General features: G+C 45.6%; 1 protein-coding gene across 1 annotated transcript in view; it reads left to right on the plus strand.

Annotated features, from left to right (window-relative positions):
- Positions 1 to 32: 32 nt before the first annotated feature.
- The window catches only part of rab8b (RAB8B, member RAS oncogene family), a 99,328-nt gene continuing 82,898 nt past the window's right edge, over positions 33 to 16,462 (plus strand). Inside the window, exon 1 of the mRNA XM_052042430.1 lies at positions 33 to 97. Coding sequence (XP_051898390.1) covers positions 58 to 97 — 40 coding nt within the window. The 5' untranslated portion in view covers positions 33 to 57. The remainder of the gene's footprint in view (positions 98 to 16,462) is intronic.

The following is a 16,462-nucleotide window of genomic DNA, read 5'->3' on the forward strand; positions in this document are numbered from 1 at the left end:
TGACCTCTCCTTGGCCCCGCGCCGAGGCGCTCTCTCGGGGCCGAGGCGAGCAGGTTGATGGGGTCGGTGTGGGAGCCGCGGGGTCTTCTGTTCCTCGGTGAGATGGGTGTCTGGTGGTCAGCATGGACGTGCCGGGCCGTCCCTGTGCGCCGTGCCTCTGTGAGATGGAGGGGAGGTACTGATGTGGTGGTGTGTGGGGGAGGTGGAGGGTTGGGGATGTGTGTGGGGTGGGGATGTGTGTGGGGTGGGGGGGGTGTTGTGTGGGGGGAGGCGTAGGTGTGTGTGTTGGGGAGGGGTGGGTGTGCGTGTGGGGGGAGGGGTGGGTGTGCGTGTGGGGGGAGGGGTGGGTGTGCGTGTGTGGGGGGGTGGGGGGTGTGTGTGGGGGGGTGGGGGTGTGTGTGTTGGGGGAGGGGTGGAGGGGAGGCGTAGGTGTGTGTGTTGTTGGGGGGGAGGGGTGTGTGTGTTGTTGGGGGGGGGAGGGGTGTGTGTGTTGTTGGGGGGGGGAGGGGTGTGTGTGTTGTTGGGGGGGGGAGGGGTGTGTGTGTTGTTGGGGGGGGAGGGGTGGGGGTGTGCCCAGTAGTTTGGGACTACAGGCCAAACTACTGGGCAGGCATATCAGAATGCTCTTGAAATTGAGGTACCAGAGCTTAGTGCTTCTGAGTGTTCCAAACAAGCAAAGCAAAAGAAGCAACTTGACACCAGAAGACATGATCACCACTTTGAAATTGATGATTCTGCAGTTGTACCCGTTGTCTCACAAGAGGATGGGTTATTGGGATGTGTAATTAATTGCAGGAGACCAGTGATGTTTGTAGTTCATCTGCAGGATAGTTGTATGAGGAAGCAACATCAAGACCACCTAAGACATTATGCATTTTTTAAATTTTAAAAATAAACTTAATTCATAATAAAAAATATACCAAAGAATAAACAGTGCAAAACTTTTTACATTCGTGATCAATACATTTGGTAGTGTTAACTTTTTTAAAAATCATAGTACCCTTGCCACTCATGTGGCCCCCTGGGTTGATGTACTATTTCAATGTTTGAGGGGCTTCCCCACCCAACTCAGCCCCTCCATGTGCAGTAGCAGACGGAGCCTAGACTGTGGTCCTTCCCCACAAAGCCTTTGTGTTGGCTGCACCGAGTTTCAGTGCATCCTTCAGTACATTATCTGCAGCCCAGAATGTGCCAGTTGGCAGCTTTCCCTTATGGATATCTCACTGTGCTGAAGACCAACAAGTTTGGAGCAAATCAAAGAGCATCATTCATCAAGCTGATAACCTTCCAGCAGCATTTCTGTCTCAGTGTGTGACCTTGAGAACAGGCTGTAGATCAGAGAGTCCTCTGTAATGCAGCTGTTTGGGATGAACCAAAACAAGGACCCTTGTATCCTTCTACACACCCTCTTAGCAAATCCACAGTCTGCAAAGAGGTGGGTGACTGTCTCTTCCCCAGCGCAGCCGTCCCAATGGCAGCAGGCACTGGGGATGATATTTCATCTGTACAGGAAGGATCAGATTGGGAGGGCCCCTCTCACTGCCAGCCAAGCAAGGTCTTTGGTGCTTGTTGGTGAGTTCCATCAATGAGGCATTCTGCCAGATTTTTGGACAGTTTGCTCAGGGAACCACCCCAAATGGGACATTACGCATCCCAGTCATCACATGAACCAGATGAGGATTTGCTCGAAGCAAAATATTCCTCACCTGCCTGAAGCTCCCACAGAGAAGACCCACCTCACTGTCAAGAAGAGAGGAGACATCACTGTCTGCTGGCATGCCACGCAAATTGCACTGCATGTTCACAGCAAGCAAGGAAATGACCTGATAAACTGACTTTCTAGGTACAGAAATGTTAGTTACACCATTTTGTTGTAACATTGTTTTATTTAATTTTATGATATTGTTTATCGAAGTTAATATGGAAGAGATGTACTAGTCTAAAAACAGACATTGAGATTCTATGTTGAACTCGCTCTAGTGGAACAACGTCAAGAGTAAAGTGGCTTCATATGGAGGATGCACATGTTTTAACTCCTGAATGTGAGTCTTGTGTTTACTCAGTGTTTGCATGCACTGAGCTGTGTTGTAATGATAGCTCCCCTTTTTTGCCACTGTTGGAATCGATGAGGTGAGGGTGGTAGGACCAGAAGGGTTGTACGAACTAATAAGTGGTTCCTTCAAATATGTGGCAAGTCAGGGGCTGTGAAAGGTCTTGATCGATTGGGAGACCCAGTTACTGATGGATCACAGTGTACCAGTGTCAGGTGTGTGGAAGGGCAGCCTTCAATAACACTGGGAGCCACAGCATGGCACGTTGGCACAGATAGTACAGCTGCTGCCTCATGTCTCCAAACACCCATGTTCAATCCCGACCATGTGCTATCCGTGTGGAGTTTGCACATTCTCCTTCTGACTGCTTGGGTTTCCTCTTGGTGCTCTGGTTTCCTCCCTGATCCCAAAGACGTGCTGTTCACTGGAATTGGCCACTGTACTTTGCCCCTTGTGTGTAGGTGAGTGATAGTATCTGGGGGGAGTTGATGGGAATGTGGGGAGAATAAAATGGGATGGGTGTAAATGGGTGGTTGATGGTGGGCTAAACAATCTGTTTCCGTGCTGTGTTTCTCCATGGTCAACTTCAAACCTCCAGTGACTACACACTGTCAGAGCCAAGCAGTTTGCTGACCAAACCATGAAGAAGCACTCGGCAGAGACTGCGTATATAAGAGCAGAGGTCTGTAGGAAGCCTATTGGTGGTTTTGTGGCACAACAGTTATAGGTGCTGCTTCACAGCTCCAGGGACCCAGCTTCAGTCCCAACCTGGGGTGTTGTCAGTATGGGTTTGCACATTTCCCCTGTGACTGTGTTAACAGCGACACCATGAAGAGTAGTAGTGCTGGGATTTGGTAATAATATGCAAGGGCAAGGATTTACACTCTGTCTTGATGTATTGCCTGATATTTGTGGTGTGATTGTTACTTGGCACTTAACGACCCGTGCCTGAATGTTGTCCAGGTCTTGCTGCACGCAAGCATGGACTGCTTCCTTATCTAATGAGTTGTGAATATTGCACAATCATCAGCAAACATCTCCTCTTCTGCCCTACGTAGAGGGAAGGTCATCGAGAAAGCAGCTGAAAATGGCTGGGCCGTGGACAGGTCCCCGAGGATAGATCATGCAGTTGCTTGGGATTGATTCAAGATAATGATGTGGCAATGAACTAATGAGATTAAATGAGTTAGTGGGATTAATTTAATATTGAAGCTGAGCTAAGTGGAGAGAGTGGGCGCTAGGATAATTTGATTGGCACGGAGCTGTGTCAATCCCAAGATCAGTACTAATATCCCCTCTATATGTTATAGAGGGGAAAACATACTCCATTTGCCAGTTTAAATTTTCATGCAAGAAATTGATAAACGTTGGATTTGTTGAGTTCCTTGCTTCAGAATGGAAAATCTGATGACGGTTCTGAAGCAGTCCCTCACCTATACATTAGTGGCACAAGGTTACAAGCAAAAGTTGTGGATTAAGAGGAGACAATGATAAACAAAGCTGCTTTTGGGTGTAAAGTTGATCCATGCTGGTAGAAGCCCATTGCATGTTAACTATTCACCAAATCTTGCAGTCTTAATCCTGATTCTAGAGAGAGTGGCTGGTGCTGGACATAGAGTGACAGCTGCTGGCACAGGGTCAGTGATATTCAGATTGTTCTCAACTTTGAAAAGATACCCACTGCTTTCTTCTTGTTTCACTCTTTGAGTTCTTTAATATGCAACTTGAATGCTTCATACTCTTGTTCACTGATTACATTTTTCACATTTTCCTTAGTTTATCACACAGCAAATTTTCAAACATTTTTCTCACATTTTATTCTGTGAAATACTTATTTTGTCAGATTTTCTCACATTTCCACTTGTTGAATTTTTCTCATTTATATCACAATCTTTGTATCTTTCACCTTTTGCACTTCTCAAACATTCTCAGTTTTTCCACTTTTCTCTTTTTCACTGGAACTGTTCATTCAATTTTTGCATACAGTATTTAATTCTGTACCATTCTCTCATTTTTCTTTTAATATTTACAGTGGATTTGCACATTTTTGAATCTTTGATTTCCCTCACATGTGGCTAGTCTCTGCTTTCTAAGTAAAGACAGTCCGGTTTATTTTGGTAGTACGACAGTGCCATCCAGTGATTCAGTCAGGTGCCTGCAGTTTGTACGGGAGATGTGCTCAGACAGACCAGTGGGTTCAATGCTACAACTTGCTTGTCAGTTTCAGGGCTTCCTCAAAATAACACAAGCAATAGCAACGGGCCTAGGCTATTCCCCTCATGCCTTCTCTGTCATTCAACGAGACCATGGCTGATCTTTTATCTCAGTGCCACTTTCTAATATTGACCCATATCCCTTGATTCCTTTAATAACTGAAAATTTATTAAAACTGTAAAGATAAATGGTTATTTGTTTTTACTTATTTTCATTTTTCTAATTGTTTCCTAGTGTTCCAATATGATTTTAGTTAATTTAACTTTTGTTTAAGTTTTTTAAACTGCTTTTAATTTTATTGTTTCCAGGAATTCTAACAATTTTTCTATAACTGAAACTCAAGCTATGCATCTCTCCTAGTGTTACTTATTGCATTTGGTGTTCCCGTTGTGGTCTCCTCTACATCGGTGAGACTGGATGCAGACTGGGCAACCGCTTCGCCCAGCTCGTTCGTTCCGTCCACCGTGGCTGTCTGGATCTCCTGGTCACCAGCCATTTTAATTCTCCTCCCCATTCCCACACCGACATGTGTGTCCTCGGCCTCCTCCACTGCCAGGGTGAGGCTAAGTGCAAACAGCACCTCATATTCCACCTGGGTAGTCTACAACCTGGCGGCGTGAACATCGAATTCTCACATTTCTGCTAACTGCTCCCCCTCTGTCCTTTTTCTCTCCCTTCCCGACCTAAATGGCCCCCATCACCATGTCTCCTTCCCCTCCCCCACCTCCATCTGCCCATCACTCACACACTCCTCCCACTGTTCCCCCTTCCCCCCCCCCCCACTGTTCCCCTCTGCCCTCCCCACCTCCCCCTCCCATTCCAGGCTCCACCTTCCTCTCCTATCAGATTCCATTATCTTCGGCCCTTTGTCACTTCCACCTATCACCTTGCAGCTTCTGACATCATTCCCACTCTCCCTCCTCCCTCATCTGCCTATCACACCCCCCTCATCTGGATCCACCTATCACCTGCCAGCTCTTGCTGCACCCCTTCCCCTCACCTCTTTACATTGGCTGTATCCCTCTATCCTTCAGTCCAGATGAAAGGTCTCGACCGGAAACGTTGACTGTCCATTTCCCTCCATAGATGCTGCCTGACCCGCTGAGTTCCTCCAGCACTTTGTGTGTTGCATGTAATAGCTTGCAATTGACAGGTGGTGAGGCTCCATCTCCACCAGGCATCCTTCTAAGGCCATCAGGGAGTTGCAGGGCCGAAACCTTGGTTGTCCATCATCTAAGGCCTACACACCACCAAGGCCGTGCCACATCTCCCTGGAAGCCTGCCAGTGGCCCGAGGGGGCAGAGGGTGTTCAGTTCAATTGCCCCCCTGCATCCCACCATTAAATGAGACAGGAACCTAACAGGGATATATTAAAAACTACGATAAAAATGGTGAGAACAATGAAAACAGTAAAATTAATTTAAAACACACCAAGACACAAATTATTAATAAAAACACATTAAAACAAAATAAGTAAAAAAAAATAAATACCTTGTTCCTCTGATTTCCAGTATAGGAAACCCCTTAATAATTGATTCTAAAATGTTTCCAACAATAGTTACCTGTAGTTACCTACTTTTAGCACCCTCTTTGTTTTAATACAGTTGACATTTTGGAAGTTTTCCATTCTTTTAGTACTTCTCCAGAATCCAAGGATTTTTGAAAGATTAAAACTAATGCATCCACTGTCTCAGTAGCCACTTCTTTTAGGATCCTAAGTTAGCCAGGCCACATAACTTACCAGCCTTTATTCCCATTAGTTTGCGTAATACCAATCATCTAGTGATGGTGATGGTATTTAATTCCTCCCAGCATTATTCAATACCAGTGGGATGTTCTAAGTATTTTATACAGTAAAGACTGATTAACTCCTCTGCCATTTCCTTGCTCCCATAACTATTTCCCCAGTCTCTTTCTCTAATGGTCCAATGTTCACTTGGATCTCTCGCTTTCTTTTTTACTTAAAGAAATACTTATTCATTTTTATGTTCCTCACAAGTTTACCCTTGTAGTGCATTTTCTCTATTTATTATCTTTCTTCTCCTCCTTTGCTGAATTCTTTATTCATCCCAGTCTTTGGGTCTACTAACTTTTCCCTGTATTTATTTCATCTATTATCAGCAATGCTACCCCACCATCTTTTCCTTCCTGTCTGTCATTTCTAAAAGTCAAATGGCCCTAAATATTAAGTTCCCAGCTTTGATCGGATAATACTATAAGATATAATTTCTAGGCCCGTGTTTTATTTTTGCCCAGCTCGTATTTTCCCCACACTCCCTCCTTCTCGTCACCTTTTTGTTCACTTGCACCTTGTGCCCTCCTCACAACTCATTTCCCATCCATTTCCAAATCCTAAGTAGATGTGGATGGATCATCAATAAATATAGGTAATAGTTGAGGACTGAGTGCTGACTCCTGTGGTATCCATTCAAATGTGCTTGCTCTATTTTCATACTGCGGTCAAGGCATTGCTTCGAGCCAATACTACCTTCCCAGCTCCTGCAGTTTCTAAGCCTATGCAGAAATCAAGCCTCCTGAGGTTTGCAGAGGATGTCTGTGCTCCTGCAGAGGAAGGATGAGCTCATGTGTGCCATGTCCTTGCTCCAGTAAAAGAGTGGTCCAGCCACAGGTGGCATCTCTCTGCTCACCCAGGATAGCAATGTGCTCACATGCAGTGTCTTTCTGTTCAGGTGAGCAACTGGCTGCTGATGTGCAGCAAAACCACAAGCTGCTCCTGGGGACACCCCTGTGCCCATAGAGACCAGCAACCTGCATCACAAAGGAACAGATTGATGGAGTCAGCTCACGTTAGTGGGTGGTCTAGACTCTCCAACTACTGTCATCTAAATCTCCACAAGTAGTCCTTTATCTCCAGAGGAGATTCCCCAGGATGTTGCCTGGGATGGAGTATTTCAGTAATGAAGAATGACTGGATAGGCTGGGCTGTTTTCCTTGAAGCAAGGGAAGCTGAGGGGTGCCCTGATAGAGGTATTCAAAATTATGAGGGGCAGAGATAGGGTAGATGGTAGGAAACTTTTCCCCGTAGCAGAGGTGTCTAAAACTAGAGGGCACACGTAAGAGGCAGGAGGTTTAGAAGGGTGTGAAGAAGAATGCTGTGACCCAGAGAATGGGTGGAATCTGGAACGCACTGCCTGAGGGGGCGGTGGAGACAGAGACTCTCTCAACATTTAAGAAGTATCTGGACAAGCACATGAATCACAAAGGCATAGCAGAATATGGACGAAGAGCCGGCAAATGGGATTAGTATAGAAGGGTACTTAATGGTTGGTTGAACAGGCTGGGTGAAGGGCCTGTTTCTGTGCTCCATGTGTCACTGACTTGATGAAATTATGGGAGCCTACACCTTCAGATTTTATAGCTCAATGCAGAAGAATTTACAGATCCTTAATGTGTCAACTTGCAAGGTTGTTACTGAGCTGGCCTCTTCCATAAGGCGACTGCTTTGCCAAGAAGGTCTGGAAAAGATCATTGCTGAGATTCGTCCCAAGCAGCTGCAGCTCTCTGTGCCCTGTGGCCATTCCCAGGAACGCACATTGAGACAAACATTGAATCCCGTTGGAAGGTCATCAACTTGGTGAAAGAATACTTTGGTCTTCCATGAACTGTCCAGAGCCAAATGCTGTGGTGCAGGATTACATGGTGAGGGATGCACTGAAGCCTGGTGCTGCTGCAGTAAATGCTTTGTGGGAAACACCACCATTTAGGGCCTTCCTACCAGTACATATTGAGGGGCCTTATCCCTCACAGTGTATCTACAAACAAAAATATGTTGTCATGCTGACAAATGTGGGACTTGTAGGCAAATGGAACAAAATGCCTAGTATTGGGATTGAGCATCATATGAATATCCTGTATTATATATGAAAGTTTTATGAATGAAGTATATTCTTGGAAAAAAAGCACCTACAGCTTCTGCAGAAAGAAATATCGTCTGGCTATAAGAGAAACTACTCTTCGTGATGCAAGTTTACATGATGTTCACTATCCCTTTCAAGATGTGTGTCCTCTGTCAAGATTGTATCACAAATGATACATCACATAGTCACAAGGCACAGACACAGGCCCTTCAACCCACTGAATATGCACCAGCCATCAAAGGCACAGCCACACTAATCCCATCTTTTCATCTACCTTGCAAGTTAACTCCAAAGGTTTTGCTCACGACCAGTCCACAAGGCTCCTCACTCTCACTTGACAAAAACTCAGTGGCCTATTTAAACCAATTAATGTTTTAATCGGTACTTATCAGAGATACTCCTTTTAATTTGCATTCTGAAGGACAAATACAATTAACTGAAACCAAATCAAACCAAAATATGCTTATAAAACTTGATTGAATACAGACCCTTCCACAATTGTAATTTTTAAAGTGTCAACTGATCTATGAAATACAAACTTTTGATTGTTTTTATGGTTGTACAAGAAAATTCATCAGTCGAATTATTTCAAGATAAACATTTTTTTCCAACCAGTGCACACAAGCTTTTGTCAAAGGCATAACGGTATGTTAATGCTTTTGGCTTTTAACCCATTAATCTTTTACTTGTTTTCCCACACCCTTATAAACCCAAGAAATTCCTGCAAATTTTACTCCTGAGTATGAGAAAATCAGTTTGAACAGCAAAAATGAAAACATGATTAACATCAGGATTAAAAGTTTGAAAAAGAAAATTCTCATTAAGGAAGACAACATCTAAGATTACCACTCTAAAATTCTCAAGCTATTTACCAAAATCTCAATTCAAAGTTACCAAAGTTATGATTTTGGTTCACTTTCAAAGCTAAAGTTTCTCACACATTTCACAGCATTGGCCAGAATATGGAATCCAAATTATTATTTCTTCCAGTACTAACCCAGATAATAACTCATTAATTTTTTAAAAATAGCAAAGGAAAAGAGAGGAAGCAAAATGGGAAAACAGTGCTTAAACTGGAAAAACAATCCAGGCTTGGATTTTCTTTCTCTAGGAACCTTTGCAATTAACTGCAAAATTTAAAAACTGTTGATTTCCCAGAGTGAAATAAAACTTTACCACTCAGATCAAAGAATAAAGAAAAAGGGCAAAAGTGTGTAGGGCCTCACACAGCTCTCACAACCTTCACACACCTTCTTAAAGAAACCCTGCCTCCTAAAATATAAGTGGTCCTTTAACTTTATTTCACATTACATAAAACAGAATCTTTCCCTTTGTCACATCCTGTTCCCTGGTTCATAATTACATAGGATTAATCCTTTAACTTTATTTCACATTACATAAAACAGAATCTTTCCCTTTGTCACATCCTGTTCCCTGGTTCGTAATTACATAGGATTAATTCAAACTTCCCTCCCCAGCACAAACTGAACCACACTAAACAATTGTTTCACTTCCTCACACTCTCCCTCTCTCATTTAACTTAAGAAAATTTAAAAGTTACCAAACTTAAAGCAATATTTAAAAACCCACAGCGCATTCACACACTTCAAATCAGTTCAAAACCAAAATAGTACTGGAGGACAGCAGATGCTCACTCACTGAGTCTATGCAAGACACAGATCGATGGATTTTTGGATACATGAAACAGACCACTCGGCTCCTCAAGCCTGCTCCAGCATTCAATAAGATCATGGCAGATCTGATTGTCACCTCAACGCAGCATTCCCACCTGCCCAAGTAACCTTTCACCCCCTTGCTTATCTAGAAACTATTTAACTGTCCAGCGGATAAAAGGCTGTCTTGTCCAACCTTGCCTTATGGGACAACCAGCCCATTCCAGGTATTCATCCGTTAAAGAAAACAGAAAATGCTGGAAGCACTCAGCAGGTCAGGCTGCGGAGAGAGTCACCAAAAGCTGTTGAAAAAGGCTTGGAGCCCCTACAGCAGTCTGCCATTTCTGACATTAGGCCTTACGGTGGACTTGTTAACAGCAGGATGACATGGTAACCGAGCTGTCAAACCCTGTGATTTACACAAGAAAATAGAAAGAGTAGGCCACTCGGCCCCTCAAGCCTGTCCCACCATTTAATATGACCATGGCTGATCTACCCCAGGCCACAACCTCTGGACCAGTTCCCCACATCCCACAATTCCCTGATTTTTCAAAAATGTATCTACCTCCAACGATCCAGCCTCCACAACCTTCTGGGATAGAAAATTCCAGAGATTCACCACCCTTGCAAGAAGAGATTTCTATGCAGCTTATTTCAAATGAGCACCCCTTATCATGTAATTATGCCCTCTCAGTCAAAGCATCACTAGTGGAAACATCTCCACAGTTATCCTGTTGTGCCCCTTTGGGATCTTATATATTTCAATAAGATCACCCTCATTCTTCCCAGAAATACAGAAACTAAAGGTTTTCATACTTAGTTATCTCAATGTAAACTGGATTTCTCCATGTGCAGGTGAAATCATAGCTGAAACAATTAAATTCCCCACCCCATCCCCTGCCTTCTCATTTGTTATCTTTATCTCATCTGTTTGTTGTGAGTCCACACAGTGCTGGATGTGTTTACCTCTCAGTGGTCTATGGTCACCTCGAGAGAAGTGTCCTTCCACTGGATGGTGCTGTACCATCAGACAGAGTGGACATGGTGGTGAAAATTCTGGGTTTGCCAGCACTTTGACGACTTGGTGGCTGGGTCTTACACCGGAGCAGATCCTCAGCATAAAACTTCCAGAGGATGCAGGGATGAGTCCAGATCCCAAGGAGCCACTAGCCTGAGCTAGAGGATCCCAACGGCCAGAGCCAGAGAGGCTGCAGACCAGATCCAGAGGATCCCAAGAACTGGACCCGGAAGAGCTGCGATGTTGCCCGTCATGTTTATTTGCAAATCTCATTCCAGCCTGACCACAGGAGTTCCATGCACAGACACACAGTTCTCACATCATGATGGCCTGGTTACTTTACCCAGTTCCTCAGTTAGTGGATCTACAGGTCAGTGGTGACTTTGTCTCTGTGAATACAGATATTCCTCAATTCAGAAAATTCCATTCACAAATTTTCACTGTAACCAATAGCCCACCAGTCTTCACCCTTGGAATACACAGTACCAAAGCACCCATGATGAATTTTGTCCAGCCTTTACAATTTACAAACTTTCATCTATTGAAATGTCTCCTGGGAACACATCTCTTTTGTAAATGGCGGAATGGCTGTTGCTCTCCCTGTTCTCCTTTCATCTCACAGCTTGTCATTATAGTTCATTTAAATGTCCTGTTGGTTCCCATGACATGCTGGGATGTGAATCCTGTTCAGATGTTTGTGTGAGTGCCACAAAACTGCCTTTGCAGTGCAGCCACCTGACCTCATTACTGCTGATTTATTTTGTTAAACGCATTCTTCCTGCAGCTTGGGCTACAACATGTCCAGAGAGGAAGTGGTGGTTTACTGGCTCTGTGCAACTTTCCGTGAGAGCAGGGCGAGGGACTCCAACATTTCTTCCAAGGCCTGACAGTGGGTTAAACCATCTCCCTGTGTATCTGCATCAGCTTTGTCAGGAAAGTGTCCCACTCATAACCCTCATCGGACTCCTGCTGGACAGTACACGTGTGTGCATCCCCCCACCTCATCTCCCAGTATGACCACACATGAAGTTCCCTGTGCCTTGCACCAGACCACAAATCACAAGTCCAGGCAGAGGGTCTCAACCTGAAACGGCAACTGTCCATTTCCCTCCATAGATGCTGCTTGACCTGCTGAGTTCCTCCAGCATTTTGTGTGTTGCAACACAACTCACAAGTGTCTGGAGTCTCTCCCTGTGACTTGTGTCCCTCTAACCTAACCTGCTCATCCCTCACAAGTGCCTCTATCTGAGGTGGTGACATGGGCTATTGACCCCCGTGCTCTTGATCATCATCCCCCTCCTCTTCCTCCTTCCACTCTCCCCTCCTGCTCCTCCTGCTCTGGGTCCTGTTGTTGGAACCTTTCCTCATACCCTGCGATCTCCAACGCCTTTTCTGCAATCAAAGCCAACTTCCAATGGGAGCAAATGCCCATGACCAGTCTGCCAGCTGCTGTGGTATGAAGGAGCAGTGGAGGAAGCCTCTCCCCAAGTGTGGAGTTTGGGTGACCTCTCCTGTCGTGTCAGAAGAAGGAGTCAACCATTCAGGGCAAAGATGAGAAAACGTTCTTCAGCTGGTGAGTGGTGAATCTTTGGAATCCTCCACCCACAAGGCAGCGGAAGCTCAGTTGCTGAGTGTATTCAGGACAATGATCGGTAGGTTTTTAAATATTAAGGGAGTCAAGGGATGTGGAGTTAGCACAGGAAAGTGGTGCCAAGGTAAAAGTCAGCTGTGATCTTACTGAACAGTGCAGTAGGCACGAGGGACTGAATGGCCTACTCCTGCTTCTATTTCTTATGTTCACGGGCATCAGCAACTTCACAAGCAGCCCGGGGACCATGTGGATGGAGGCATGAAAGGACTCACCATCCAACACCTAATCCATACGCAATTTATACGGACACAAGCTCATAGCTAAACCTCTCTGAGAAGCAATATCAATGCAGGCTCAGCTTCACTGGGTCAGTTCTCACTGAGACCTCCTGTAACCTCAGATATAGCTGTATACCTGCCCATCACCTTAAGTCATTCAGGGCCATTCCAGTCTGCTGCTGATCCCTGTTGCGGCTCACAGTTTGCTGCCCACTGCCATGTTAGGGAGGTCAATCATGCTCCATTCTCAGGAAGGAAAGACTTCAACTACTTCTCCTCAGCACAGAGGAATGGACAAAGCAAGTAGAGCTATTTGCTTCCAGTACAGCCTTCCCCAAAGTACAGGCAGTCACTGACTGCCCTGGCATGGTATTGCTCCTTACAGAGACTAGACTGGCAACCTCTGATAAAGGGGTTTTGACCTGACATGTTAACTCTTTAACTGTTTCTCTTTCCACGGATGCTGCCTGACTTGCTGAGTTTTTCCAGTATTTTCTGTTTTTAATGTTTAAAACAATTGGGTAACGACCTGATGTAATAAGGGGAGTAGGTGGCCAGTCGAGTCTCTACCTGCCCGTTTCTCCTACACATTCAGTTATCTGAGACCACTGCTCTTCAACCTAAGAGGAAATCTCTAGGGTAGATCAGCACCATCCTCTGCTGGGAATGACCTGTGTATCCATACAGATGTCCTGGAGTGTAACAACGCCTTCTTCCGCTGTACCCTGCCTGCCATCCTTCGCTGACCATCGCTCAGGGCTCCCCATGGAGTCTGTGTAGAGAGGCAAACATCACCATCGGGCTCTCTACTGGGACAACTCTGGGTTTATTCTCCCTGTACCACCCTGGCACAGAGGCCCCAGGAGATGGGAGGTAAAAGGAATCCAGGGAGGTGGTTCCAAGGTGAGGGGCCAAGGGAGGTGGGTCTAGGATGAGAGGGAACTGAGAAATTTTTTCCAATAGTTTTCCTACCACAGACATTTGAGTCAAAGACGGTGTAATTACCCATCTTATCCCTGCTGTGCTTCTTGAATAAAGATTCTACATCTGGAGAAAGTCCAGATGAAGGGTCTCGACCCAAAACATCAACTGTCCATTTCCCTCTCCAGATGCTGCCTGGCCCACTGAGGTCCTCCAGTAGTTTTTTTTTGCTCCAGTTTCTAGATTAACAGAGTGGGGCATGCTAATGTGCTGGGACATTTTGAGATTGAGGAGGAGGCAGTGCTGGATCTTCTGAAAAGCATTATGGATAAATCCCCAGGGCCTGATGGCATATATCCCAGAATACTGAAAGAAGCAAGTGAGGAGATTGCTGGGACTTTGACAAAGATCTTTGTGTCCCTGCGAGCAACGGGTGAGGTCCTGGAGGTCTGGAGAGCAGCAAATGTTATGCCTTTGTTCGAGAAGGGAAATAGGGATAATCCAGGTAATTATAGGCTAGTGAGCCTCTTGTCAGTGGTAGGGAAGCTATTGGAGAGGATACTTAGGGATAGGATTTATGCACATTTGGAAAGGCATATCCTGCTTAGGGACAGTCAGCATGGTTTTGTGCAGGGTAGATCATGCCTTACAAACTTGATTGAGTTTTTTGAGCAGGTGACAAAGATGAGGGTAAGGCAGTGGACGTTATCTACATGGACTTTAGTAAGGCATTTGATAAGGTCCCTCATGATAAGTTGATACAGAAGATAAAGATACATGGGATCCAGGGTGAATTGCAAGTTTGGATTCAGAATAGCTTGCCCATACAGGATAGAGAGTTAGGGTGGAAGGCTGTTATTCTGGGTGGACGTCCATGACCAGTAGTGTTCTGCAAAGATCAGTGCTAGGACCTCTGTTGTTTGTGATATATATCAATGACTTGGATGAAAAGCGGATTAGCAAGTTTGCAGATGGCACCAAGGTTGGTAGAGTTGTGGACAGTGTAAAGGACTATTAAAGAATACAGTGGGATATAGAGAAACAAAGGACTGCAGATGCTGGAACCTACATGAAAAACACTATGTCAGCAGGTCAGGCAGCATCCGTGGAGAAAAGCAGGTGGTCAACGTTTTGGGTCAGGACCCTTCTTCAGGACTGAAGATAGGAAAAGGGGAAGCCCAGTATATAGGAGGGAAAAGCAGAGCAGTGATAAGTGGACAAAAGAGGGGAGGCGGGGTGGGCACAAGGTGGTGATGGGTGGATGCAGGTAAGAGATAGTGATAGGCAGGTGTGGGGGAGGAGGGGAGAACAGATCCACCGGGGGATGGGTCAAAGGTAAGGAGAGAAAAAAGGGGGCAGAGTAAAGAGAGATAGGCTAGGAAGGGAAGAAGAGAAGAAGCCTGGTGGGGTGCGTGGGGAAGGGGGGGTGGGGATTACTTAAAGTGGGAGAATTCAATGTTCATGCCGTTAGGCTGCAAGTTTCCAAGACAGAAAATGAGGTGCTGTTCCTCCAGTTTGCGCTTGGACTTCTCCTGGCAGTGGAGGAGGCCGAGGACTGACATATCAGTGATAGTGTGGGAGGGGGAGCTAAAGTGACCGGCAATGGGAAGATGCAGATCACGGTTACGGACAGAGCGCAGGTGTTCTGCGAAATGGTCACCTAGTCTGTGTTTGGTCTCGCCAATGTAGGGGAGGCCACACTCAGAGCACCAAATGCAGTAGATGATATTAAGGGAGGTGCAGGTGAATCTTTGTCTCACCTGAAAGGACTGTTTGGGTCCCTGGATGGAGGTGGTGTAGGAGCATGTGTTGCACCTATGGTGGGGGGCATTGGAAAGTTCCCGGGGTGGGGGTGGGAGTGGGATGGGTGGTGGGGGAGGGGTGAACTAGGGAGTCAAGGAGAGCACGGTCCCTGCAGGATATAGATCAATTACCGATATGCGCAGCGAAGTGGCAGTTGGAGTTTAATCTGGGTAAGTGTGAGGTCAAATGAAAGGAGAAAGTATACATTTAATGGTAGGCCCCTTAATAGCATTGAGGTACAGAGGGATCATGGGGTCCAAGTCCATAGTTCACTGAAAGTGGCTACACATGTGGATAAATTGGTATAGAAGGCATATGGCATGCTTGCCTTCATTGGTAGGGGCGTTGAGTAAGAGAAAGGAAGTCATGCTGCAGCTATATAAAACTTTAGTCAGACTGCACTTGGAGTATTGCGTGCAGTTCTGGTCGCTCCATTATAGGAAGAATGTGGAGACTGTGGAGAGGGTGCAGAAGAGATTCACCAGGGTGCTGCCTGGATTAGAAGACGTGAGCTATAAGGAAAGGTTAGACAAACTTGGGTTGTTCTCCCTACAGCATCAGAGGCTGAGGGGGAACCTGATGGAGGGTTTTAAAATTATGAGAGGCATAGATACAGTAGACAGTCAGAATCTGTTCCCCAGGGTAGAAATGTCAAACACCAGAGGACATGCTTGTAAGGTTAGAGGGGAGAAGTTTAAAGGTGACTTGAGGGGCAAGTTTTTTACGCAGAGAGTGGTAGGTGCCTGGAATTGGTTACCGGGGCAGTAGTGGAAGCAGGCAGTTTGGTGGAGTTTAAGAGGCTTTTAGATAGACACATGAGGAATGGAGGGACATGGATGATACACAGGAGGAGGACATTTAGTATTAAGTGGCATCATGATCGGCACAACATCGTGGGTTGAATGGCCTGTCCAGTGCTGTACTGTTTCATGTTCTATTTGCTGTCTCCTGGTCATCTGGCACCTCACCTGTGACCAGCAAACTCAAGAATCTCTGTCAGCCCCAGCAATCTCCTCCCTTGCCTCCATAGCAACC

Source organism: Pristis pectinata, chromosome 32 (genome assembly GCF_009764475.1).
Source record: "Pristis pectinata isolate sPriPec2 chromosome 32, sPriPec2.1.pri, whole genome shotgun sequence".
Taxonomy (NCBI): Eukaryota; Metazoa; Chordata; class Chondrichthyes; order Rhinopristiformes; family Pristidae; genus Pristis; species Pristis pectinata.